A 27,863-nucleotide genomic window follows, 5' to 3' on the forward strand; every position below is an offset into this window, starting at 1 on the left:
GCTTTCGCCCGGGGGAGCGGACATCGCCTCCGGCTTGGCAGCCTGGGCAGATGAAACGAAGATGTTATCTTCGTGCTCATCTGAGTCGGATAAGAGAACTCAGAGCATCCTCTTCATCCTCCTCCATATAAACACAACCAGCTCTAAGACATCCCCCGCGGGTGGAACCGACGGTGAGGTCCAGTCGGGATTCCCAGCTTGACACAGCGCAGGGCTCCGCTCTCGCAGCTCTCGCCGCCGCCCGGCCCCAGCCTGACACGGCACGGGGCTCCGACACAGCGTGGGGCTCAACCTCCGCTGCGGTCATCACCATGTCTCGATTGCCGGCCGGCGAATCAACAGACATGAAGAGGTCCTGTCCCGACAGGCTAGCTTGGTGCGCTAGCCGTCGGCGGAGGCTCTTGGTGGTGAAGCGGGCACAATGTCCGCACGAACCGGGGGCATTGATAGCCTCCTGGGCGTGTTCCAGCCCAAGGCAGGACGAGCAGACCTGGTGTGAGTTCGTGCTCGAAATCTTAAACCCGCAGCCGCAGAGCCGAGTCTCCGAGCCTCTGTCTCCTCCGGTGTGAGGGAGAGAAGGGTCCATCCTCGTTACCAGGGTGTCGGCGTGGAGGGACAAACTAGTAACAGGTATGTTACCGTTTGAAAGAAAAAATCAAAACCTCATCGTTATTCCGAAAGGAAAAAACGGCGGGCTGATTTTTAATATTAACTGGTGTGTTAATATCTTTTATCTCCGTCTCCTCTGGTGTGAGGGAGAGAAGAATCTGTCCTCGCTCGCCGGGGTGTCGGCGTGGAGGGATAAACTAGTAACAGGTACGTTACCGTTAGAAGAAAAAATCAAAACCTTACCGTTATTCCGAAAGAAAATACGGCGTGGCAGATTTCAATATTAACTGGTGTGTTAATATTCAATTCAATCTTCTTGCAAAGCAAGAGTAGCCGGCAAGCGCCCGTCGACCGAAAGTTAGCTTGTGGTTCAGTCTGTGGACAGTTAAGCTAGCCCGGCTACTGATATTTTGAGATGTGCTCGGAAGCGAGAAGAGGTGTTTGAATGATGCTGCGACGTAGCGCAAGCTACTTATAGAGTGGGTGGATTCCCTGACGTAGACGTCAAGATCACCAGCCAATCAGGATTGGCGTAATGAGATTGATGCTTCTGTTTGCATACGCGTTGAGGCGCATCCCATAGTGAGACATCGAACGGAGTGTTATGAATGAGAACATAAACTGCCACATGCATGCTTACAGACATTTATTTTTGAATATTAAAGCCACTATAAAACAATTCACAGTTACTCCTTAACCTAACAATAAAACGTATACTAATCTTATTGTAATTATTTAAATAAACGTGAAAGAAGCTGCCGTTACTGTTGTTGCAATCTTTCCCGCTGAAATTATGTTCTAAAGAAGGTTGGCATGCCCCAGTTTTTTTTCTCAGGAACCACAAACAGGTTTCTGCGAGAGAGTGTCAATACTGTAGCGAGTCAGAGTGATCACTGTGGTGCAACTACAGTACGTTTTCTCACAAAGAGGCCGTTTGTTTTCTGGCAACATTCCACTCTGCTGACCATACCTGCAAGTAAAACTGGATGAGTAGGTAGAATATTTGGAAATAAGAGATATATAAGATAAGGCCTTCCATGTAAAACACCCTGCTAAGGATATTTTAATAGATTGAAAATAAAAAAGGTTGTTAATAGCATACCTGTGATTCACTGTGCTTCAGGCTACAATCTATCACCACTAGCATAGGGCGGGCCTTATTCTCACTGAACCTCTTCTACCGTCATCACACTGCAGTAATAGTATGTCAAAAGAAAGAATAAACATTGTGAGAAAGGACAAAGGGTCAAACTTTTTCAAACTGAAGTTTTCTTTCCTTTAATAAATGAACATTTGATAAATTACATTTTTTTAGTTGCAACCGTCACAAAAATACATTTTGTTGAATGGATTTGTAGAAAGGATTTACTTAAACACATCAAACCGACTGTGAAAGAAACATGCTCGGTACAGCTGTAGTTTGACTGTTAACTTCTATGGCACATTGAAGTGAATGGCAACTACTGCTGTACCGAGCGATGTTACTGGCGTACAAAAAAAAAAGAAATAATGGGCCCAGATCATATTTTCACTTAAAAGTAATCCCAAAATACAGCGTGTAAACAGAAATTCTACAAAACTGGCAAGCAACATGTGTGCAGAAGAGTTTTGCAATAATTCTGCGATAGGACTTGTAATTAAAAATGGCAGTTATGAAATCCACCTTTTGATTACATAACACTGAGTAGGCCTACATTGAAAATAAAAATGTTTAATTTACAAACTCGGTCTGTCCTCTGGTTAGGTTTGTATTTAGACATCAATTTAACAAACGTCATTCTCACCAGCATATATTATTGTGACAAAAGAACATGATGCAGAGTAAAAGACAAAAATAAACATCTTTACAAAATAAATCTTTACAATTGTTGCGAAAAAGTGCTTCATGAGCGTCCAACTGTCTCACATTTATTTTTTAGTACACACGTTGAAATATTGATCGTGAATTGATCTGATTTTTATCTACAATTCAAATTTGAACCAGCAATCCCACTAAAATCACAATATGCATAGTTGTGATGTGGCAACGTTATTTACGCTGCTGCTGTGAGGCTCGGTTAAAAACAGCACCAGCAATGATTGACATATGCCTGGGGAAGATTTCACGCAGCTCTGTCATCATGACTGAGTCTACACCAGGTAGTGACAGCCTTCAAATTAAAGACAGGAGGGAACAGCACGGTTGGAAGTTTAAAATACTGGATCCTTTCCTTATATAAAAATGATGGTCTTGGTAGGTTATGAAAACCCAAAACTTACAGTAACAAGACAAAGTCAACACTAAACCAATTCCAACAAAACAGTCATGCGAGAAAAAAGCGTTTCAAGTTCAATTTGATTACAAAGTGTTCCGAAACTTCATTAGAACCAAGGTGGCTTGAATTTCCTCTTACACAGAATAAATAAAATGTCCTTCGTTTCTGTTAAAGGCGTGCATGCTCCAGTCCTTAGAATAAGACATCTTCATGCTCAATCATCAGCTGCACCACCAGTTTCTGCTGCCTCATGTCATTCAGGGTTATCAAGGCATTCTGCTCCGGCGGCTGCATGAGCGTTGGACCATAGACGATCCCCAGGTTCTCAGAACTCATTAAATTGTCCTTTGCCAACTGTGTCACCCTGTTAAAAAACGATAACTGGTTATTAAGGAGACTATAATAAGACAAACTACAAAAAGAGGGACATGGGTAAAATATTAGAATCTTGCATAATTCCCTTATTTTCCACAAATACCCTGAAAGACTGTCGTTAGTCCATTTCCCAATACTCTAATTCTGCTGTACTTTTCTGGGGGAAACATGATTTACAAAAATGTTTATAACAAGCTAAATACCGGTCTTAAAAACAGCTGGGCACTGTGATTTTATGCTCAGGTGTAACATTCTGCTGACTATTTTCTTATTAACACATTCATATCTTGAGGAACAATACACAGGAGGTGATTGAGTATTTATAGAATAATTATGGCGTAACTAGGATCAACTTAAAAACTAATAACAGTAAAGCATTACTTGTTTTAGTAGGAATGATTTATTGTTGGCTTCAGTCTTTGTAAAGAATTTGGATTTGAACTGACCTCTTGAGGTGAGCCATCAGGTATCGTAGGGTCTCGTAGTGGGCTGGGGGAAGCTGCAGCAAACTCTCGTGAATGGCCTCCAGTCTGGATTCAGCATTTGGAAGTTCTACATGACAATAGAAACATGATTAGTATCAGAGCGCTGCAGGGTACCAATGACACAGTGATAGCATGGAATAGCCCAGAGTGGAGAAGCTCTTACTTGCAGATTGAATAAATTTGGAGTACAAGTCAAATGTGATGACTGGAATGGGAAGATCTCTCAGGTAGAGCTTCAAAGCACCAGCAATGATGTTGATATCTGCATAGGCACTGGCGCTGATGTCAGCCTTATCCCCATCTGTTGATGAGAAAAATCTAATGATTAACATGTCATTTTACATTTGGATACAATTATAAATAACTGCTGAAGTTCCCGTGTAGTTCACAACATAACTTGTTGTGCCGTGCTGCAGCTGGAACAAGCTCCTCATTTAAAAGTATGAACCCGTGAACTAAAACCTCAGAGACCAGTAAGATCCTGGGGCAAATAAAAAGATGTCAACAAACCTCGGTCAAAGGCGAGCCTCACTTCCTCTATGTGCTCTGAAAAGCCAGACACTCGATAGAGGCCCTCAGAGTTCATACCTGCAACAGACAATTGGGAAGCTTGTCTCAGTCTTTCAGGGGATTTCTTTCTCTAAATCACCCCACATGCATCCCATTATGTGCCATAAGCAGCTACAAATGAACTGGAGGAAATGCAGGCAACTATCCTAACAAAGCTGAATATGACATTTCTAAGTAAACAGAATACTTAAATGTTGGAGTTAAGCATGTAATAATCTAAATGTATGAACAGCTTTCCTTTCTCTGAAGTGATTGACAAGTTAAAATGTCATGACTGATTTACTGCTTTTTACCTCTCAGCTCTATCTCTCGAATGCACATGTCCACCACCATGGGTCGGGTCGTGTTATGAGCTTTGACCAGTGTGGTGAGGTCACAGCTATACACTTTCTTTATCCTGCGCAGGTCCGGCTGGCAGTCGCTGGGAACCAGTTTGGAGCATTGTTTGTGTACATTCAGTCCACAATCTAGAGGAGCACGAAGGCAATACATAGAGAGAGGGGGAGAGGGGGAGAGGGAGGGATTAGCTTCAAACTGATGATAACACAACCATCACAGCAGGCTTAAGACAGCACAGTGATGATAAACTACACTGTCAGACAGCACAGCCGCAGCTAAGCTGTCTCCAGCTCAGCCAAAGGTAGATAACAGAGAACATGATGGCAGCATGGGCGGGGGTTCTTTGAGCTAGTTTAGCCACATTAAGTGTGCTGGACAGCTGTGAAGAGCGGAGTGGGTGTGAGAAGTATGTCTGCTTGAGTTGCTGCTTAACTTTGAAATGAAGGTTTTGAAGTAGCAATGTTAGTCTGACTGAAATCGTTCATCACAAAGACGTTTTTACCGCCTGAGCGATGTTAACGCTTGGCTTCTGATTGCTCTCAGTCAGTGGTTGCAGAGAGTGTAGCAGGAGATAAGAACAAAAATGAAGGCCAGATGGAGAGAGAGAGGACAAAGAATTATGTCCAGTTTCTCATAGCACATGAGGTGTCTGATGATACCAGTGTTTGCCTCTGGCTTATCAGCGTAGCAAAACAACAAACACTCTGTTTAGGAAGAAAGCCACGGAGTACACTGCTGTGCACATCGGTTTCATGACTGTCTGAGCAGCAAACACATCTTGTGACCATGGAAGACTGAACTCTCACACGCAATCAATCACTTAGATCTGCTGCTATATTTGGTCCAAATGTACACAACATTTGACCTGTGTTTAACCAGAATGATATCATAATTTACAAACATTATGCGTGGTAAGTCATGTTTATAGAGAAACATAACTTGTAATCAGATGAACGACATCAGCTTTAGATGGCCTTTTCTTTGCACAGCAACCAGTTACATGGAATTATAAAAGAGCATGTCAAAACATCTAGTTGCTTCAGAGATGTGTTCTCTACTGTTGCCTTTAGTTGGCTCATTTATTTAAACTGGTCTTTGTGTTGACTCTTCTGACTGGTGTTTGCAACTGCCTAATGCTGCTTATGTTTTATTGTTTGTTTATTTGATATTGTCTTCTTTTAAAATATATATATATAATTTCTGATCTTTTATGAGGTTCTATGCTAAATAATTTATTTTGATTACTTTCTTGACTGGGATCAAACAATCTTGTGGGGTGGTTAATCACAGACAGGAGGATCCCAACATGTTCATCACAGATTTTTAACCAGAAAATAACCATAACATTATAAAATGGGATCAATGATTGAAAAAGGGGAAAACCACTTTTTCAAACAACCTTCTTAACAACTGAAACATCCATGACAGAATAGAGTTATCTACAGTTCATACACTACTTGGCATCTCATTAGTGAAGTGATATTCTCTGTGTCATACATGACATGAAACGCTGATGTTGGGAGTGAATAGTTACCTGAGCAGCGGACACCCTGGGCGATGAGGCCCCACATGAAGTTGGCGCAGTACTCGCACCAGTGTGGCCCTCTAAAGGTGTGTACCTGGGGTTTAGAGAAGACATGGTTATTCATCACACAAACACACACCACACATTGCCATTCATTGCTATGCCCAGTCTAACCTTTTGATGTACTGGACAGAGATTACTTTGTGATACCAAGCTACAGTGGATGGGACCCCTCGCCAAATGAGAGCATTTGTTTATACAAGGCAGATTAAAGGATTTACTATAATGTGTCTGGCATCTGCTACTGGGCAATCGGATACATGCAGGCAGGCAGTGAGGCAAGCCTGCAAGTCAAAATAACAGATGTACAACGACTGTGCAAATTAGAGATAAGATGGTGAACGGTAGCCCCCACACACACACACCTTCACGGGTACTTGAATAGGTAGCAGTCGACTGCTGAGTGAAGAGGGCATATGGCAGGTGGCGTGTGGATGGTTTTTGTTCTCTTCCAAAGGGAGTATACAAAAAGCTTTGGGGGTCATTATATTCTGCCCGTTAGCTGAAACCCAAGATACAATTGCAAGAATGCTGGGGCGCCCAGAGGCAGAGTATCCCTAACTTCTCCTTTGTATATTTAAAGAACCATAACTCTTGACTGCTCTATACAATGGACCAAGCACTTACACTCTGAAAGAGAGCAGAGGACAATATCAGTCAACTCTATAACAGCTTTTTACAAGCACAGCTGCCTAAAACTAAGATGGATCTGTGAAAGCTTTAAGATCAATGCTAATCAATGTACTCTGCTAATGGCTTGCCATAGTATGCATTAGTTCCCCTCAGTGCACATGGGTGTCAGCTGTATGTGCGCTCATCAAACAGCAACAAATATTATGGTCTATGATGGGACAATCAACAAATCTGAGGCATCTGTAAATGCATCACTGTGATTACTTAACCACTTAGGAAAAGTGTGTGAGCCAAAAAGAAAATGCTGTAAATGTATGTGTTATTAGGAGGAATATAACTAAATTGTCAGCAGCCATTGAACTTTTGATCAGAAACCTACTCACCTTGAAGTTGTGTATCTTCTCATAGAAGCACTGCTTCTCCGGTGTATCTTTCAATGCGGTCCGTTGCACCAGAGGTGAGGAGATCTGTGGACAGGAGGCCAACAGTTTAATAGGCTTCCACAGAAGGGTTCCCTTGCTCCCCAGTTTGACTCCCAGAGCCAAAGCCAACAGCTGCTGACGCTTCCTATCTTGTCTTTTAGCCTTGTGTGAAATCAGCTCCCCTCCTCTGTTGTCTTCCGCATCCATGTTCAACTGATCTGGCTCCCACAGACTCTCCATCTCCTCTGGGAAAATATGTGGTGGCCGGACGTTGGTGCTGTGCAGCAGACGCTGCCGGCAGCAGCTCAGCGCAGACGAGGCAGCCACACTCCACTCCTCTGTGACCCAGGAGGGAAACTGATGACAGCTGGCACAGGGTTGACTCTGCATCTGGTCTGAATGCAGCAGCAGCAGCGAGCAAGAAGAGCTGGGGGAATGGGATTGGTAGTGGGCGTCCTGAGGGTAGGAGTGTACCTCACACAATGGCCCTCTTTCACACGCCCAGAAAGGAAAGAGAGAGAGAGAACAGGGTCCCTGATAGGGAGGGGCCAGGAGGTTTAGAGTGAGGGAGGTCGGGTGCTGTCAGGACCGCTTCATACAGCTCAACAGCTCAGTAAGGCAGGATCAATAGTGCAGACGCCCCCTTTTTATATCACAGAGTACATTCCCATTAGCACGCTGCCTTCCGGACACACTCCACTGCACTTAACTGGAGATAATACTCAACTGCCAGCAGCTCTGAGTCTAAAGCACCTCCCCCCTCCTCCCTTCTGTCAAGCGACTTTGTTAACCATTTTGAAAAAAAGGTTGATGATATTCGCTCTTTTCTTTTTCTGACTCACCTTTACTCACCGCTGGGTCACCAGACCCTCCCTTCCACAGCCACACATGCCTCCTTCTCCCCTCTCTCTCCAAGATGCAGGTTCTTACCCTCGTTACCTCTGGCCCGTCCTACCACCTGTTTCTGGACCGCTTCCCTCAAACCTCCTGCAGACTATCGCTCCTGATTTCTTACATTTCTCCACCCATCCCCTTCACCAACACTTCTCTAACTTCTGGTCATCCCAAACAGTCCTCAGGAGCCAAAGAGTAAACCCTCTCCTAAAGAAACGCCACTCTCAACCCGTCTGATGTTATTAACCTACGACCCGTCTCTCTCCTCCCGTTCTGTCTGAAACACTTGAACGCGCCTGTTTTTAACACAACTCCTCTTATCTCCATCAGAACACCTCTGGATCCCGCACCAGTCTGGTTTCAAGGCAGGTCACTCACGCACAGAAACTGCTCTCCTTTGCTGTCTCTGACCAAAAATGCACACTGCTAAAGCAGCCTCCTCTCCTCTGTCATCATCCTTCTGGACCTGTCTGCTGCATCTCGACCAGGTGACCGCATCAGGATCCCTCCTTCGCACTGTCCAAGAACTTGCGAGTTTCACGGCACTCTCGCAACTTCCCTCCTCACCTAATACCTCAATCGACCGCACCTACAGGGTATTGGAGAGGTCGAGTCCGACCCTTGTCAATTTAACTACAGGGGTCCCTCAGGGCTCGGTTCTTGGTCCCCTCCTCTTCGTCCCTGTTACACAAACTCGCTCGGGTCTGTCATTAGCCCGCATGGTTTTTCCATACCACTGCTACGCTGACGACACCCAACTAATTCTGTCCTTTCTGTCCCCGCTCAGAGACCAAGGTCGTCGCACGCATGCTCTGCTTGCCTAGGCAGACATCTCTCTGGTGGATGTCTGCTCATACACCTCAAGCTCAACCTTGACAAGACTGAACTGCTCTTCCTTCCGGAAAGATTTCCACTCTATGACCTAACAATCAACATCGGCACCTCTGTTGGTTTCCCCGACTCAGACTGCAAGGAATCTGGTGTGGTCCTAGATAACAAACGCTCCTTCACTGCAAACGATCGCATGCAACAAGCCGCTGCTGCGATATCACGCTTTACAACATCAGGAGGAATACGTCCCAAGCTGACCCAGACATCAGCGAAGATTCTGGTCCAGGCTCTCGTCATCCTCACGCCTAGACTACTGCAACTCCTCCTGGCTGGTCCTACATGCATGTGCCCATCCGAACCTCTGCAGCCTCATCCAGAATGCAGCGGCTCCGTCTGGTCTTCAACTTCCCAATTCTCCCCACACCACACCGGGCTCCTCGCTCCTTCACTGGCTTCAGTAACTGCTAGAATCCACTTCAAGACACTGGTACTTGCGTCCATGCTGCGAATGGATCTGGCCCTTCTACATCCAGGACATGTTAAACCGTACACCCAGCAACGTGCCACTCGCCTGCACAGGCCAACAGCTCGCTGCACCCGCACTGCGAGGGGGACCCAAGTTCCCGTCAGCAAAAACACGTGGGTTTGCTATCCCTGGCTAATGGTGGAATGACTCCCCATTGAAATCAGGACTGCAGATAGCTTACACATCTTCCGACCAAACTGAAACTCATCTCTTTAGAAACTCCATCGAGCGATAAAATTACTAACAAAAGCACTATATACTAATAAAGGGCTTGGCTTTTTAATGCCAGTTGAGTAGCACTTGAAATGGTTTTGGCTCTATGAACACCGATGTACTTATAATGATTCCTGTTTTTTAAAGGTTGTATCTTCCTGGTCGAATGCACTTATTGTAAGTCCGCTTTGGATAGAAAGCGTCAGCTAAATGCAAGTATGTCAGTGCTGGTCTCAATAAACGGTCCAGGCTACTGTCTCAAAGACTGACCAAAGATCCCCTGGCCGCCAGAGCCGGGGCTGTTGTCCGTAATTCAAACAGATATTGACCTCCAGCTTATGACAACAGTTGGCTGGTGAATTCCCCACACTGCCGTCAGACTGGATCTTCCAGACACTCTGACTGCAGACTAACTTCCGCAATCACAATCATCGTCTCAGAGAACCAGCAGAGCCTAGCCCCATCAACGGGATTGGGGGGGGGGGGGGGTTTTTTAGGATTGCTGCCATAATCCTTACACAGGGAATAATCCTGCAGTGCCCAAATCCAAGTAAAATCCCACAGCAGGCTCATTTGCCGGTCCGCAATCATGTACTATTTTGGCAGTGGGGGGCTGATGCTGTGTTCATGTCTGCTTGTAAACAACCATTAAACTGCAACAGAAGGCTTTTGGCTTTTCTAATTAATCAAGAAATCCTGAACGTGCATAATGCTGACAACAGAGCAGACTACATGTTAAATAACAAGCTTCTGCCAGAGATTGAGTCAAACAGCTATTTTACAGAACAACTCATCCTTAACATAGAAAAGCTATCACGAAAAAAAGAAGGGTGAACTGATTTATCACACAGAGGTCATAAAGCCAGTAAGCATTGGATGTGTGAGGATAAAGAGCTGGAGAAAAAGTTGAGTGGTGAAGGGGAAAGCAAAAAGACCCAAGGGGCAACTGCAAAGCTGAGATAAAATGAAAGGATTGGCAGCTTTCTGACACAGCAGCAAAGTAAAAACATATTGCTCAGGGCCTTTCGTGTGACAGCTAGTTTTCTTTGTCTCTAGCGTCTGGGACAACATTTAACTGGCTGATGGCTGCGAGAGTGACAGGACAGGTGAAGATATCTGTTATTGTGGTGGACATTCCCTAGGAGACCAACACATACCATACCATACAATGCGTCTCTACAGCTAAGTCTGAGGGGGCAGATGAGGAATAGACCACTCTGAGATATTTTAGCCCTGCAAGGTTAGAGGGAGGGAGGACGAGGGCTGAGCTCTTTGTCTGTAGGCAGATGGCTTCTTGTCTCTTAAAGAAGAGCTTGAAGAAAAGGACACAAAAGGTGGTCACACAACAAGCCATGCTCTCTTTTTACTGGCTGGGCTCTTTATCGCTGGAGGCTTTGTGAGAGCACAGCTGAGAGGACTCTGTTGTGACGGAGTACTTGGAATTATGGGAAAATGGCACAGTGGGCACTGACACAGTGAGACAAGAGGATACAACTACCCACATCCCAAACAAAAACAGCCCTAACAACATCTCTTACAAAAAGAAAAATAGACATACTGTGAAGGGTACAGCAGTCAAAGATAAAGACTATTATTCAAAAATGGAAGAAATTGGCACTTTTGACACCACTGGAACACTGGAAATGGATGTATTTCTCTGTGTCTGCAACTGAAAAGAAAGGTCAAACTGTGGTGTGTACAACTACAACACATAATCAGCTTTTTTTTGCATTTTTATAGCATAACAGGTTATTATCCACAAACAACATAACAATTTATTTTGGAAACCTTTTCAGGGCAGGCGAGCAGACAAGGATGTCAAGAGAGCCCCATTGAGATTAAACCAGTGTGGCGAGTATCAGGAGAAATACAGGCAGTTTCTGGCCACTGAGGAAAGTCCGTCACATGTAAAGAGGTGATTCAGGAGGATGATCTAAGTGTTGGGTCAAGTACTCCCCCTCAGCTTCTGGGAGTATTTTAATTACACAAGAATTTGCAGTCATGGCCATATGGTGGTGTCAACCTGACGCTGAGTAAATACATGTTAATGTTGACTATACAGTGAAGCTACTGTGGCTGTAAAGCCTCAGGGCGTGGCTGTGTAATCGGTAAACATGAAGTTCAGAAAAGCTACCATGGATTTGAGCCGTCAGGCTGGGTCTCTGCTTCTTGGACGTGTAATATTGGAGAGGACAGAAAGCGTTTTTCTCCTTTGCCTGGCATATCGTTTTAAACGCTTATTAACAAAGCCTCATCACAGCGATCACTGACCCAGATCCTCATGTGTAAATCTTGGCAAGAGGATCATGAAGTCAGTTTTACACAAGCGCCAACACAACTGACAGTGTGACATCTAGACAGAGAGGTGCTCCAGATTTACTAGCCAAGTGAAGGTTAATTGGAGGCGGCAGTCCACAACATTTCAAACATTATAGCTGCAAATCAAACAGAGTGCAACAATTCTGGACACTGTTCAATAACGCACCGTGTTAAGCAAGCATAGTTTAGTCTGCATGTCTTGGGGGGGGGGGGGCTAAAGGGCTTCCTCGAGGTTGGTTTAGGCATGTGTAGCTCTAAGCTAATTTGAAACCACAATAAATCAATGGATTGCTGACTGACCGATGGCCATAAGCATTAACGGTTCATGTTTCAAGTGACAGAGGCCCGCAGCGGACACTCCTGCTGACAGGGCTGCCATGTGTCTGTCACTGACTGACAAACCACAGGCTGACATTTGGGAGACAAACAATCCCCAAAGCAAAACATTTGGTCTTCAAGCTGAGACATCGCACAACACCCTCAGATTTAATCCGATTCCAGTTTTTATCCTATTTGGGGTTCTGTCATCTTTATGTTGTTATGTGGCCCATTTATTGCTGTGTTTTTATGTTATGTTTTATGTTTTCTATAGATTAATATATCATTACTTGTATTATTATTATTATTATTAGGACACAGTTCATCAAATCTCTGGAGAAGAAAATATAAGTGTTGTTCTCAAAAAAGGCTGGTTGTGAAATGCCATGATGAATGGTGGAAACAAGTTAAGATTGCCCTCTAGTGGAAGGATAGTTAGGATTCATCTCCAGCTAGAAAACAGTCATTCCTCGTTGATAAATCATTCACTGACTTTAATCCCACAACAGCTCATGAGCGCCGGTGAATACAATGTGCAATTTGTCCCACCAGTGATCATTGTGTCTGATATGCATGGCAGGCAGAGCAAAGTCCCAGTCCCCTCGGTCATCATTACCTTTTAGAGGAAGCAACCAAGCATGGCAGCAGTGAACACACCCAGGGGCCACATGGATACTGTACGTCTCACTCAAAGGACAAAGTGTCCTCTCTCAGTGAAACTCTCGTTCTATTTGAAGTGTAAGGAAAACGTGCAACAGCGTGGAAGTAGATCAAAATCATGGTATTATACAGTGTCACTGGGCTGAGGGACATCTATCAGATAGTTTACAGCTGCCAAGATGACTAAGAGATGTTTCTGATGGAGATGTGGTGGTCAAAAAAAATCTAAACATCTAAATGTAAAATATTGCTTACTCTGACTATAACGACCGCATGTAATCAAAGTGTTTGGTGTGGAATTAAGAGTATATGAGATTTTGATGAGAAATAAAACACTTTAACATTCAATAATGAATAACAATCTTTAAGTCTGAAATAATTAGTAAGCACTCTTAGAAGCGTTGTGTTAGCAAGGATGATGGAGATGGAGCTGGAGATAACACTTCTATCTTTGAATCCATTGATTATTTTTCTTTTGTTGATTGAGCCACTAGTTATTTCTAAAATGTAAGATATAAGTATAAAAGGCCCCTCACAAGGATGCAACTTCAATTGCCAATACTCAAGGATATTAGAGCAATAGGTTGACATTTTGGGAAAACTGCTTATTTATATTCATGTTTGACAATTAAATATATCCTATTCTCCTGCAGCTTGACTGCTAACCTCACAGGGAAAATGAAACTCAGGAAGTTACTGATCCCAGTCAGTAAATAGTTTGGTACTCAACCGGCTATTACATCCAGATACTGTATGTCCCTTTTGAACCTTTTTTTGGTAATTAACTAATTGAAAAACATGTTGGTAGTGGTCCCTAAAGGTGCAAGTATCTGTATTTTGTTAGCTTTGGAAGGAGAGAGGCTAGTTGTTTGCATGTGTTTCTAATTAATGCTAATTTAAGCTAACCGGTTGTAGTTATATATTTTCCCTGCAAACATGAGTATTGAACTTTCGGCTAGAAAATGATGAGCCCAGTTTGCCAAATGTCAAACTAACCTCTCCACTTTAAAAACTGACAGCAAAATTAAAAAAAATTAGCATTTGAGAATGATAAATGATTTCAAAATGATTTATTTAACTACATTGTTGACTTATTTATTTTCCACCTTTTTATCGAATAATTGACTTACATTTGTTTTTTTCTAATTGAAGACAATATCCAATAAACAATAGCATCTGTGAAGCAGTGCTTTGATCAACGACACTTCAACAACGTATGGATGCTTGAACTCGGTACCTTCCAGACAGCCTCTCTTACAGCTCCACACAAAAGAACATCTAGTAATGAAACTCACCCTTTCGTCTCTTTGGAAGGTGACCCTGCGTGGCTCTGTGCGTTCACGGCTCAGCCTGTGCACCATCTTGTCCTTGAGCAACGAGGTGTAACCAAGATGTTCGTAGATGGGGTTAGTGGTCATCTTGGCGATGTACTCCGCCGCCTTGGTCTCGATGTAGAGTGTGATGAGGGCGTCTGTCACAAGGTCGTGAACGGACTCAAACCTCTTCTCCCCGACAAAGTGCTTCCCATCGTAGAAAAGTCTGTAGTTGAGGGTCTGGTGCCCAAATCTGAATCGAGACACAAGACAAGAGGGAGTAAAGCTGAGCAGGGATGGAACCGTTAAGTGTGGATGAATAGAAATGAACCGGAATGATTGGAGACAGAGCAGGGAATGGGCTGATGATAGGACCGGGATTCTGTGCTGAATACTGATGCTGATTCCTTACTGACGGAGTTGGTACCTTAAGGCCAAGGTGTGTGTCCCTGGCTGTCTTTGGCTCTCCCTGATGAGGTACGCACCCTCTGCTCCCACTAGAAGCTCATCGGCATATTCTCGAGAGATCATGCCATGAAACCTGCAAAAAGAAAATACTTCTAAATATGCCTCCAATGTGATTTGATCCTAAAATACACAGATTTACATTTTGGATGTTCCCCTCAGGCTCTTACCAAAGCAAGAGACACACATATGCACACAATACACATCCACCCACTTGAACCTAAACCACATCTGATGCATAGCAGTAACGCTAAAAAAAATCATTGTCTGCAGAGTAATATTTGACAACAAAGGCATGAATATATGCGTAGTAAGTCACACTCACTCTCTGCCGTAGTATTTGGGTCTGCTCTCCATCTGTAAAGCAGAACAAGACATATTGGCAGGAGCAACATGATATAAAAGCTCAATTAAACGGCTTTGTGAATTGTTCTTACAGCCTGTGTGGAAGATAAAGGACTCCACAGCACAGGGTAGATTATCTCCATCTGTGCCCCCGCGTCTATTCGCAGCTACCATAAAGCCAAATAACAGAGTGTGGAGGTGAATTAGAGGCAGTGCAAGAAAACAGCCGGTGAGAGATGGCCAGATGCAAAGATTTAATATTTAGTGTGTTACTGTGTCGCCCCAGTATGTGTGGTGTGTGGGCATTACCAATCAAACAGTACAGCTGGAAAAAATGTGTCATTTTCTACATGTCATCTAACATTTTACATTTTCAGAAACTCCTTTCATTCCCTTTAACTGAGGATAGTTCAAATCTCTTTTAAAACTGACAGTCATGATCATAATGAATTTGGTATAGGCTAAATTTCATTTTGTGCTTGGTCTTTACGGGCAGCCACAATCTCTCAGAGCCAGCCCAAAACTTTGGCTTCGCTCATCATAGCATAGCAAGAATCAAAATAGGATGAGACATGCCTCATTTCTGGTGGGCTGTACAATAGAAGCTTGACAGCTCTCCCAGTGAGGGCTGCAGGAACAAGAAGAACAACTTGTCTCTCAGCTTTATTCACAAAGATGAATTCAAAGTGTTCCTGTTGTGTGCACTATAGTGACTGTACTCTGTAAGTCATGTGCCCGATGAAAATTGAAACAGGTTTTTACTTCCTGTATTTGTTCCATCTGGAACTCTTCCTGATGTTCTTCCCATGTAAGTGAAGGGAGACAAAATGTAACACAAATGTGTTCAACATTTTTATTTTGCTTCACTTCAGCTGTTAGTTATACAAGTTTATATCATCCAAAGTTACAGTGTTATCAGATAAAAAGTCCCTTGTCTATAAAATAGTTGTGAACCTATTCTCTTCCATCTTAGCATATGACTGCAGTTCTGTCCTCCATTCAGAAGAGACCAAATTAAAGACATATGAAGTCCCAGTGAAACAGAAGCTTCCTTGTTTACAGTATATACACCGATTTATTAATAATTGTTACTAGCTTACGTAAAAACGTAACATTTCTGTTTTACGGAGGAAAAATGATTGTAATGTGAAAATGTTGAGATATTTTTGCGTATTTAGTTTGGTAGATATTGTTAAACAGGTTCATAATATTACTGTACCAGGGTTGTGATCTTGAAGGGTTAAAAGTAAATTTCACATTGCCTATGGGGCAAATCATAAACCATCAAGTTGGAGCATTGCACTTGATTTTCTAATTCTAGCACAGCAGCACACAGTTTAAATAGTGACTCCTGAGGTGTGGGAGTTACAAGAAGCAGCAAGTCAGTCCCCATAGCTGACTGATTGGTCTGGCTTCCAGCTGCCAAACTCAATCACTTATTTCTGAATGTTTTCAGGCTGCAAACTGCAGCTTGGCTCTGGTGTGGTAGAGGTCAGAAGTCTACCAGACTATGACAATATGAAAAATATGAAAAATAAGAACGCTAAATAAGTTATTCCGCTATGTTTTGACGTTATTTGGTTTTTCTGTGTTCTTCTTATTCATAATTATAATAAATTTTATTAATATTTTGTGAAGCAAGTTGCTTTTTCATATAAGTATAAACATAGATTAAGAGGTTGTTATTACTAGGACATCATTGTCATTAATAATAAAATACCTAACAACTGATGTTACACGCTCCTCGGTTGGGAGGTATTACAGGTTTTCTATTTCGAATAAAGGAGACTCTGGTTTTATATTTTAACTATGTATTTATAAAATATAAAAAACAGCAACACATACCAATCATTTCAGCCCTATACAGTAGCCCATTGTATACAGCTTTACAGATGTACTGACCTCCTGAGGACATGTGATCCTCTTTGGTCTCGGGGCTTCCTGCTGTAGCTGGTACACTGTTAGAGAAAGCAGGGATTGTAATTAAGGCCCTCGGAGTGACGTACACAGCTCAATGCAAGTTGTAATTACATACATTCTGTAGATTTGTTACCAAAATAGCAACCTCTACAAACACATAAGAAGTAGGAAACTAAATGGAGCAGAGCAGCTTCCAGACGATGGACACTCCTCAATCAAACACAATCTCCATTTAGTCTAGCTCTGACTCAAAGGTAACAAGGAACAACAGGAGCCATTAGCTTACAGTATACAGACTAAGGAGTCAGAGGTTTACATGGTCATACATCTGCAAACTATTTGTGTAAATCAAGACCTTTTGTTCACTTACCTAATGTGCACAATGCTGCTAAACCCAAATATGTACACTTCTAAATACACACATGCTGCAAATCCAAGTTTCTCTGTATTACAGTAGATGTACTTAAAAGATCGGGAGAACTTGAAATAAAATCTGAATCAAAGTGAAAATGGAATTAAAGGATTTTTGCCACTCTGAGTAATCACCTCAGCAGCTTCACAGAATCAGTACATTACAATTAGTGATCCAAAAGTGAGAGAAGCCAAGGCGCTGCTGCCGTTTTCCTGAACAGGATGTCTGTGGGGATAGAAATATTACACCAACGGAATAATCAGTAGCTAAATGTGGTTATTTCTCTTTCTTAATACGTCAAGAAGTTGCGTTTCACTTTTATCTGACAAGCTGCCAAATCCGACTCTATAATAGCCCTTTCTATATTATCAGTCTTTACTGCTTTATACTTTAATGCTCTCACTCCTAAATGGACTTTTAGCAGTCTATCATTTTGTAATATGTGGAGGAGGGCTGAAGACTAAAACAATGTCCTCTTTTTTTACAACTAGTAGAGTAACATCAGTGAGTGCGGTTTAGCTAAGTGTTCACAGGAGCAGATCCTCCATGCAGGGGGAGGAAGACTCCTCACTGTGAATGTTCATGTTTTGTCAGGCTGACTTAAGCCAACCAGCAAGATCTGGACATCATTCATTCCTGTGACACACTGAGCTCTAAAAATACTTCAGCTGAGGACCAGAGGAGTCAAGGCAAGATGGGAGGATTCAGAAATACAGCATTTTAGGAGAGAATATTGGGAAGGGATGTTACAACACAGGGGAAATGAATAAAACAGATTTAAAATGTACCTGGTTAAAATGTAATCAAGAACAGGCAGTTCCCAGCTGAAATGATGTGTGCTCTGCTTTAATAAAGGCCCTATATTCTGATTCCTAACCCATTTCCTCCCACATGGCAAAAAACATTGTATAATGAGGTGGGTGTACTGATGATCTGTTTTCAGCTAAGCCTCTTTGCAGGTAGAAAGTCATATTTTTATCCCAGTGATGGTAACCCAATTTACTCAGCGATCAGGAATCCGCTGCTTTGCATTTGTGAATGTGTTGTGTGGGCGTGTGTGTTTGATTGTGTGCCTTTTATGCTTGTGTGTATACAGCCTTTTGAAAGCTGCAGCATATATAATTGTACAACAAAACCCAATCCTTCCAATTATAGAAAAATGTCTCTGTTATTTATAAATCAAAAATAAATATGCTGTTATTTACAGAAATACACAAAAGGCCAAAGTCAGGTCGATCTCGTCAAAACATGGCTTACTGGCATATAGCATACATGAAATTACTCACAGTAGGACTTCCATATGGGCGGTTGGTAATCCTCAGGGTCTGTAAAACACACACATAAAGCAGGATTCTGTTATTAACTCGCAGTGGTATTTACAGACTGTGCCCTGTTTTTTCTCATTAAAATCTCTATTACTATCTCTTTCCCAGTGGAATGACTGAGAGCCCTTCACCATGGTCATGTCAACGTTGTTTACCTCTTTGTTACAATCATGCATATGGATCACACTATGCAGCTGCCTCCTGAGACGCAACATTGAATACACTTCAAGGACAATGAATACAGATGTCCGGATATTTTGCGAAACATCTTGTTGGCACACACCTGATCTGTATTGCCAGCATGGTCCCAAACAAACACACCAATCAAAATTAATGAAAGTAAATACAATTTAGAGCTCTAAACTCACGGTAAGACTTTCCGCTAAGAAACACAGTGGTTGATTTATGATCATGTGAACACATTCCTGAAATGTGATGGTGCTGTAACATTAGCTTGAAAAGAGTAAATGGCCTGTAGCAAGAGATAATTTAGTGTAGTACCCAGCGGCTAAAGTAATGACTTGCAATAAATATTGTCACTGAAAGAGTAAAAAAGTGGCCACATTTGCCATCGTACTACAGTGCCAGGAAGGTGTTGAAACGTATGGACCTCATTATGACATGAACGGCATATTTTACTCATATTATATCAATAATGTTGCCTTATCTCTCCACAACAACAACTTCATATGTTAAGGAAGATCAGAGAGATATGTTTAAAACATACGCAAAACACATTCAAACTTGCTTTTTTATATCAAGATGCTGTTTCGTAGGTCAATTGTAAACCTTGATGATAAAATAATGGTGTTGCAAATTAATGATGTGGAAAGGGACCAAATGTCAAGGCAAAAACAATCGGGTGCAAGATGGAAATGATATCTTAACTGCAGTGGACAAAGATCTTCACACTGTTATGCTCCACATTAATCATTTATTTATCTTTTCATATGATCAAGGCAATGCTTGACCTATAAGATCCTAATAAGGTGTCTGTATTATGTTACAAACAAAGCTATAATTACACATAAGGACATTTTTATTAACTCAACAGTTAAAACTTAAAGTAAGAAAATCATGCTCTCTCCACTGATCATCATTTCATGGTTTGATGCTATTAACAGTAGGCCTATAAAGCATGATTTCTTTACATGTTTTAACCCGTAGGCACAACTATGTGATTTTATATATCGAAATGTTACGGCAAGTCCTACATGTTAAAACAATGAGAAGATCACACAGCATCAAACATAGCGGCCTATCACAAAGACAGATGGCACTAGCTGCCAAATATTTAGTGTAATACCTCTCATTAAACTCCCAGCGCCACTGCTGAACGACCCAAATGATTGTGTGTATAATGAATCATGCTGGCCTTGAAGATACATGTGGCTCATTTCAAACATTCCTTTGCAGCCATCAGCAAATTGGTGCCACACCTCTCTGGCCAGAGGGAAAAAATAAAACACTCCTGAGAGAGGGAAAACCAGTGTGCACTTGTTGGGTGTGGGTATTGACGTACGGTAAGCAAAATTGTGAAACTTTCTCATAAATAGTATCACTCTATACGAATCTTAAAACTAGTTCTCCTAAAGTACTATTTTTACGCTGCTATGGACAATCTTGCAATAATGCCCATTTCAGTCAGACAACTGAGGTGGTTCTTTAACATGTTTATTAGAAGCAGCATAGTTGAGTTTGGCGTCTAAGCTCAGGTCTCATCACTCCACAGATATACATGGCACGATGTGTGATGATCAAATAACTAATAGCTGGGGTGGAAGCTGGGGTGGTGGTGGGGCAGGCAAGCAGCAGCGACGTGGAAGTAGCTGCAGAAATAGTAGCAGCAAGCAATGCATAGAGAGAGATCTGGCAGGTTAAATAGAGCGGCATATTAAGGAGACTCTGTTTGGTTGGTTGTAGAGTGGTAAGGGGCGTTATGTATGAATGCAGCATAAGTGCTCGAGTTGACTGCCTGAACTAGCTCGCAGCCTTCGCCCCATTCTATGGACAATCTGCACTAATGTATATAAATTTGTTTTTATATTCGGGATTGTGGGAAACGGTATTTCGATCTCTGTCTGTACACACAAGCTGGAAGATTGACAATAAAGTTGACTTTGACTTTTGACTAAAGTATGTTCATTATGATGCTATATTATATACAACCGTCTAACTGGCAGCACAGAAAAGGCAGCAGTCAGAGTGTTTCAGCATCATCTCTTCTCGTCACAACAGCGCTGTTTCTTTGGAAAGAGCTACATTAATTACACACAGTAAAGATAAGAGGTCCATATGGTCAAATGCTGAATAATTATGTAAATGATAAAGAAGCAGCTCTACTGAGAAGTGATAGTTATCGTTGTTACCAAAGCTCTTCACAGTCTGCCTTCAAATACAAATAAACAGGCTTCAGGCTCAGTTTGCTGGAGCTGTGTCACTGTGTATTGCACTGGCAACAGTTTGAAAGATTTATTCCACTGCGGCTTGTTTAAAAGGATGTGATTTCATCTGGTAGGCTGCCAAATAGTCGCTTTTCAATCGGATTCTTTTTAATGATGAATGGCATTTCTGTCTGGAGTATGGCCCGGGAAAGGAAGCTCTTAATGGTCGATTCTGACGCAAACACCGGCACTCACAAACACACACAGGCAGACACATTAGATACACTGTTCAGACCCACTTGCAACCAAGCATACACACACACACACACACACACACACACACACACACACACACACACACACACACACACACACACACACACACACACACACACACACACACACACACACACACACACACACACACACACACACACACACACACACACACACACACACACACACACACACACAGACAGAAAAAGAACATCAATAGGAATTTCTAAGCAGCTCAGAGTTTGTGCAGTCTGATGATCAGGGAGAATTTAAAATGCTGGAGCAGCCAAAGGGTTCTTCCCCTCCAAAAAAACAGATATTAATTGTGTTGTCCTCTATTACTCTCCAGTCAGAGACATTCAATAAAAGAATCACCGGCGGGTGTTTGCTAAGGTGACAAAGAGAATAGGTGATGAAGCTCACCTAAGACATTTATCCCCTGAGATAATGTCTGACGCCTGCGCACATGCTCACAAAAAAAAAGTGAACCGTCAGCACATAAAACAGTTACTCGAGTCGTGCTAAAAAGCTATGTATCCTGCTTTAGCCCTACTATTAGATACCACAAAAAGAACAAATGAAAAGAGTTGAATTGATAACTGTGGAATGTAAATGGCTGGCAATGTTATGACGCCTTTTTTTGGTGATTTGATATGAATATGCTGCATGATTAATAGGGTAATAATAGGTAAAGAGGTCATATGTAACTGATCATGTTTCCCAACAACATAAAATATAGATATCGAGTGGTTGTTGTATACTGTAACAATACATTCAATGTCTAAACAAAGATATACTATTACTATAACATTGAATTATATTTCATGCTAACATTTAATTGCCTTTCATAACTTTTACAACGTTGATTATGACAGAGGGATACACCAATTGCAATGGGGCAGTAACGTCCTGTTAGTGTGCAAATGGCATAAATAAATACAGTCTAATGTAACATTCTTGCACCATAAGAAAGGGCTTTTTGAGTTTGATTTGAAAAAATTGGTATCACCAGGATATATTGGACCATCATTTTTGTTAACACTACAAACAGAAATCCTTTTATTAAAATGCATTTGGGGCATTTCCTGTTTGTAAACACTTCTTCTGCCAGTATATCAGATCAAAATAGGGAAATGTTTGATGGACTTCAGTGATGAAAGATCTCTCCTCTTCTCCCTATACTAGTTATTAATTCATAGTTCATACTAGATGCGACTTCAAGGACCATCTGCAAACGCATGAAATACTGTCACTGTGCCATGTTTTCTATGCTGTCTAATTGCAAGATACTGGCAACACATCTATCCTAGACACTAAAAAGGTTGAGAACGAATCACAGACATGCTTTAAAAACAGGACTGTTTTCAAATCGGCCGAGTATACACACTCCTCACCAGAAAACGATAGATCAGGTTATTCTGTATGTTGATTTCCAGTTCAATGTCCAATGTGTTTATGTTCGACTCTACATGGTCTCATCTCTGTAGGGGTTGGGGTCTGAAGGTGAGTGAGTTTGTTTTGGTGGATCCTCCATCTTATTTCATTTCAAGCTATGAGAGTGCCGGGCAATAACAACGTCCTTTGTGATACCCATCTCTTTTGGTGAGAGATAGATCACACATTTTAACCCAGCATTTCTAAGGTGTTTTCTTCCTCTGCTACACAAAAACTAAACAAGCCTTTCAGACGTGGCTTCCTCAAAAAGAAAGTGCTATCTGGAACATGTATACGACTCTACACAGATTAATGTCTTGGAAGTAATGAGCACCTACATGTACATATTTTTATCCTATTTTTTTATTAAACTCATTTACACTTTAAAAAAGGAGAAAAATGTAATGTATAAATGACACAACACATTCTGGAGCACTCAGATACATGCAGGCCCTCACATAAAAGCACCTGCGGGCACAAACACACACACTGTGGTGTCAGTGGGATGCAGCAGAGCTGCAGCAGAGAGACCATCTGCGGATTACTCTGGTCCAAAACAGACATTTCAACACAGCCTTAGTGTTGAGTAGATAACATGTGACAGGTATCAGGGTGCCTCTCTCAGACATGTTTGTGTGCAACTGGGCTGGACTCCACTCCATTGGGGAAACGGTTTGTTCTTTTTCATTGAGAAGAATAAGATGAGAGTTTAGATGAGCTTTTAAAAGCACAATTTAGTTATCTGCCACAGAGTCTGTATATGTAATTAATACAGGCTTGGCTACTGGGATATGTTGAACTACAATTGAACTACTTGTGGGACAAACATTCCCCTTGCTGATGCTGTAAAACACGCAGATAATTTTTAGTCATTCAGCATACATGACACAAATCCAGTCCGATGTGATTTATACTGGTAAGGACAATAATTAGATGTGGTGGAAAGATTTCGAGGTGAAGTGAGCCTTTGCCAGAAATATGTGCAGGATCGCGTCGAGCAGACAGCCTCTCGGTAAAACATGGCTGTAACTTTGCCTCTCTGACCAATGTTGTCATTTAAGGCATACTTTCATGCTCTATCCTTCAATTTATTTTCAAAGCTGTATTTCCTGGAGCCGTCTGGCAAATGGTGTGCTGCTGGTACAGTACATGCTTCAATGCCCTCCCATGCCAAGAATGTGTAAGAATCTCCTGATCTAGAACCATTTCCACTAAATATCTTTTCCAGGCAAACGAAGAGATTGCAAAAAATATGCTGCAATCCTTCCAGTTTTTATGTTATCTTATTATAACTGGACTCAAATGTTCAGGGTCTATCCATTATTATTCATGTATAGTGTTTTATACTGTGTGTATATAATGCAGACTAAATATTAAAATGTGGTTTGTGTCCATACCATTGTTGCTTCATTTCAATAATTAGCACAAAGTGCAGAAATATATCAATGTCTGTGCACATAATATAATTACAGTTGCCAATATCATAAATCAATACTCAGCACAAAAAGCTGCGATCATTGACAAGAGTTAAAATTAACCTTATTTTTCTCACACTACCCCAAACAGCCTCCAAACAAAATGACCTTCTAATCAGAAGCAGCAGAAATAACTTCACCAAAAGCACTTGGTTTGCAGCCAGAACAGAAAACCCTAATATGGAGTAGAAATTGATCCGAGATTCATTTTTGAGTCAAATGCCTCACAGACAAGATTATTCAAATGCTGTGTCTGACTTCCAAAGAGCTGCGTATGAAAATAATAATACCCTTGTGAGAACCCCTCCATCCCTGGCAGCAGCGCAGCTTGTAACCTCTGATAATTATATTGAGAGCCCAAAAGTAATGACAACCCTCCAATGCCACAGAGAGAAAAGAGTTTCCTCTTAAAGCAGCAGTGGTCAAACAGTAAATCTATTGCTTTCTGAAATGCACACATGAGATAATGCTCGGTGAAGTATGTGGTTGCCACAGGGTATATCAGCTTGGAAACAACTGTCTGTCCCTCCCATTGGGCAGTACCTAGGGAAATGTGACGCTGCTGTGTGGTGGGGTTGGGATGCATAGGGAGGGAAAACGTCAAACCAACATTATTTAAACTATACAATGTCCTCACCCTGTAATAAATCCTACAGCTTTGCCGTGCAATATTCAATCTTGTTTCTTTTATAGGCGTAAAAAGTCCCCACACATTTACTAGTTTCCTAGACTCCTCTTGGTAAAATGCAAAGTATAGGTGTAAACCATAGACTGTATATGGAAACAGCATATGAAACAAAATGCTGAGCCTGGTGTCATAAAACCTCTCCCTCCCATAGTCACACACACTGTCTCTCCCCCACGCACACCCCTGGATGTTGGCCGGGCTGCCACATCAAACAGTGCTCTGATAGTGGAGTTTGTACTTTATACCCTGGCAAACATGAGCAATGCGCTTTATCAACACAGAATAGGATACACACTGAGACAAGCTATTTAATTCTAGGTTTGTTTAAACAGCTGCTAACCCACTTTCGGTTCTCATTCTGTGAAAATTCAACCCTGAAATTACATTTTTACAAATTTGCAATAGGTGGGACTCACTGAGCTACATCTCATTATATGCAATGAGGATTTGATTGGAGTTTTGTGCACACTGTGGCAGTATGAACTGTAATATCGCACTGGAGCATAGCATATTAGAATTTTTTTTGTACAATGTCAGAAAATGTACTAGCCTGGTGCTGCGTTTTGGGAAATGGTAGCCTATAGGCCAACGATAATCCTACAGCCAGAGAAATTGAAAGTCAACAAGGGAGTTATGTAGATGATTGGCAATCTAATGATTACATCCAAACCCAACGTCAGGATGATTTTCACTGATCGTTTGAATCCTAAATCACAGCAGTCACTGGAAGCTACTTTAATAATAGGCTGCATTTGTTTATTGTTTACCAAGCATAAAATGCAGATATAGGATGTCACATCATCGCCTATTTTAGGAACAGCTTCATACAGGATTATGAAAAAAAAAAGTTTGTACAAAATGTATAAAAAAACATACATTTCAAAAGACACAATAAGCAATAATTAAATTCCGTAAAGGAATGTTATATCCTCCTTTTTATTGTTATATTATTATCATATATTACGTGAAAGCCCCATTGTGCAGTTAGAGTGTGGGTTGTGTGAACTCTTACCGGAGGACACGGATGAACCTGAGAGGCTTGAGTTACTGGATGCTGCCATCCCAGCCCAGTTTCTCGGCTCGGTTATTCCCGTTTGGCCAAGGTGCGCTCACAGCAGCTCGTCCCCGGCGGTGCCTCCATTTCACTCACGTCCCAATGTGCTTCACCTCTCACGGAACTCTCCCGGTGACTATTTCACGTATCGTATCGCCCGGAGCCTACCATCCGTCCGTCTGAATCCGCCGAACCTTCCCCTCGGCTGGCTGGCTGTCTGAATCCGCATCCACTGAAGGTGCTGCTGCCACGGATAAAAATAGTCAGACAAGCCACAGCAATATTCTCCGAGGATCAGTTTCTACAGAGTATTTCCTCGCATCGGACAGACAGAATGTGTAGGTCTAGATCTATGCCATGCAGAAATCAGCTATGGTTTCCATGTGCCACTTTAAGGATTCTGATAAACACACTACACTGCAGCGTAGACGCGCCTTCTTAAAGTGAAAGTTTGGAGAAGGGTTGCCAGATGTAAGCAAGCCCTGCCAAAAATAAGCCCAGAACTACATACTTCTACTCTGTTTGCAGGATTCAAGACAGACTGTTTGACTTAAGAACCAACTCTTATAGGAGAGTCATGCAAGGGTCCAACTGCCTGAACCAATTGTTACACCTTTAGAATATTTTTGATCAGATGTCATGTTATGTTCCAAGAGCCAGAATGAATGGCATGAATGGTCTTTTGAGCCATCTGGTGGAGATGGTTTGCCTACAATTTATGGGACCATGACAGATTAAAGTAAAATATAATTGTATTTGAGGCCTGTGTGAGATGTAGCACAGATTTTTAAGAGATATTTTGAAGCCTGCTTGATTTGATCAATGTCCCAGCCACAGCTCTACCTTATTCCTAAACTGGATGTTCTTGTAATGAGGAACAATGTGGGTTGATATGGGCTGTTATTTTAATTTTGATGGTGACCACAGGTGGCTGGTTGGATCCGTATTGCTTGAGTACTGTATATATGGTGTGATACCTGGAGTGGCAAAATTATTAGTGAAAGAATAGCACTCCCTTCTCTGTCATTACCACTGCTGAAGATGTCCAATGGCCAACAGATTAAGGTTGTGTGGTTTTAGTGGAGAGCTTTGTAACTAAACTGTAAATAAAGTATAGGTTACCAAAAGAGAAAAGAAGCATGCATTCAACATACCTCTTCAGCTTCAGCTAAATTGCTAATATGAAATCAACTACTAATACACAAGAGCAGACTGATGTGATGTATACCTGTCCTCACCTGTTCACATGAACTGTCATATCATGGTCCTCAGTGTTCCTTCCCGATGTGATTAGCTTCTCCATTCCCATGGGGAACTGCCTTTTAGGACAGAGGTGTCTGTGAACACAACAGTGAGCTTTTTTGGAGTCGTTCTGCCCTCTAGTTGCCATATGAATACCTGCATGCAGCTTGAAAATCCCAGGATTTACCACACTAAAATCACTGTTTGAGTTAGTATTTTTCTGATGAACACCGTGCATGTTGACTTATTGCGTTTTTCGCTTGCCATGATACAGTGGGAAAAGCTCAGGTGTAGGCCACTTGATTAAATGAATGACAGGTGAATCGTCTGCTTCAGTGTCTACATTTTTGGTAACGTCTCATTCTACTGGGTCAGACCGCAATCATCGTAATGATATATTGGTAACACAGGTGCTTTTCCTACTTTGAGAACTGCAGTAAAGAAACGACCTCTAGTACTAAAAATAGCCTAAACAGTGAGGTTACTATACATGGTA

General features: G+C 41.9%; 1 protein-coding gene across 2 annotated transcripts; it reads right to left on the reverse strand.

Annotated features, from left to right (window-relative positions):
• Positions 1 to 2,472: 2,472 nt before the first annotated feature.
• Positions 2,473 to 26,665, reverse strand: chn2 (chimerin 2). Of its 2 annotated transcripts, none has more exons than XM_010776314.1 (13): positions 26,084 to 26,665; positions 18,776 to 18,814; positions 17,060 to 17,115; positions 15,138 to 15,169; positions 14,760 to 14,888; positions 14,330 to 14,600; positions 7,235 to 7,318; positions 6,168 to 6,252; positions 4,588 to 4,761; positions 4,235 to 4,312; positions 3,888 to 4,025; positions 3,686 to 3,791; positions 2,473 to 3,228 (listed from the first exon to the last, which is right to left on the reverse strand). In XM_010776314.1, exons 1-13 carry the CDS (start codon positions 26,130 to 26,132, stop codon positions 3,057 to 3,059), a joined length of 1,413 nt encoding a protein of 470 aa, XP_010774616.1. In that variant the 5' UTR covers positions 26,133 to 26,665; the 3' UTR covers positions 2,473 to 3,056. The 2 variants fall into 2 exon arrangements, with proteins under 2 accessions (XP_010774616.1, XP_010774617.1); XM_010776315.1 differs by having other exon boundaries at positions 14,775 to 14,888; positions 26,084 to 26,663.
• Positions 26,666 to 27,863: the final 1,198 nt, after the last annotated feature.

This window comes from Notothenia coriiceps, unplaced genomic scaffold, assembly GCF_000735185.1.
Source record: "Notothenia coriiceps isolate Sejong01 unplaced genomic scaffold, NC01 NC01_scaffold00016872, whole genome shotgun sequence".
In the NCBI taxonomy this organism is placed as follows: Eukaryota; Metazoa; Chordata; class Actinopteri; order Perciformes; family Nototheniidae; genus Notothenia; species Notothenia coriiceps.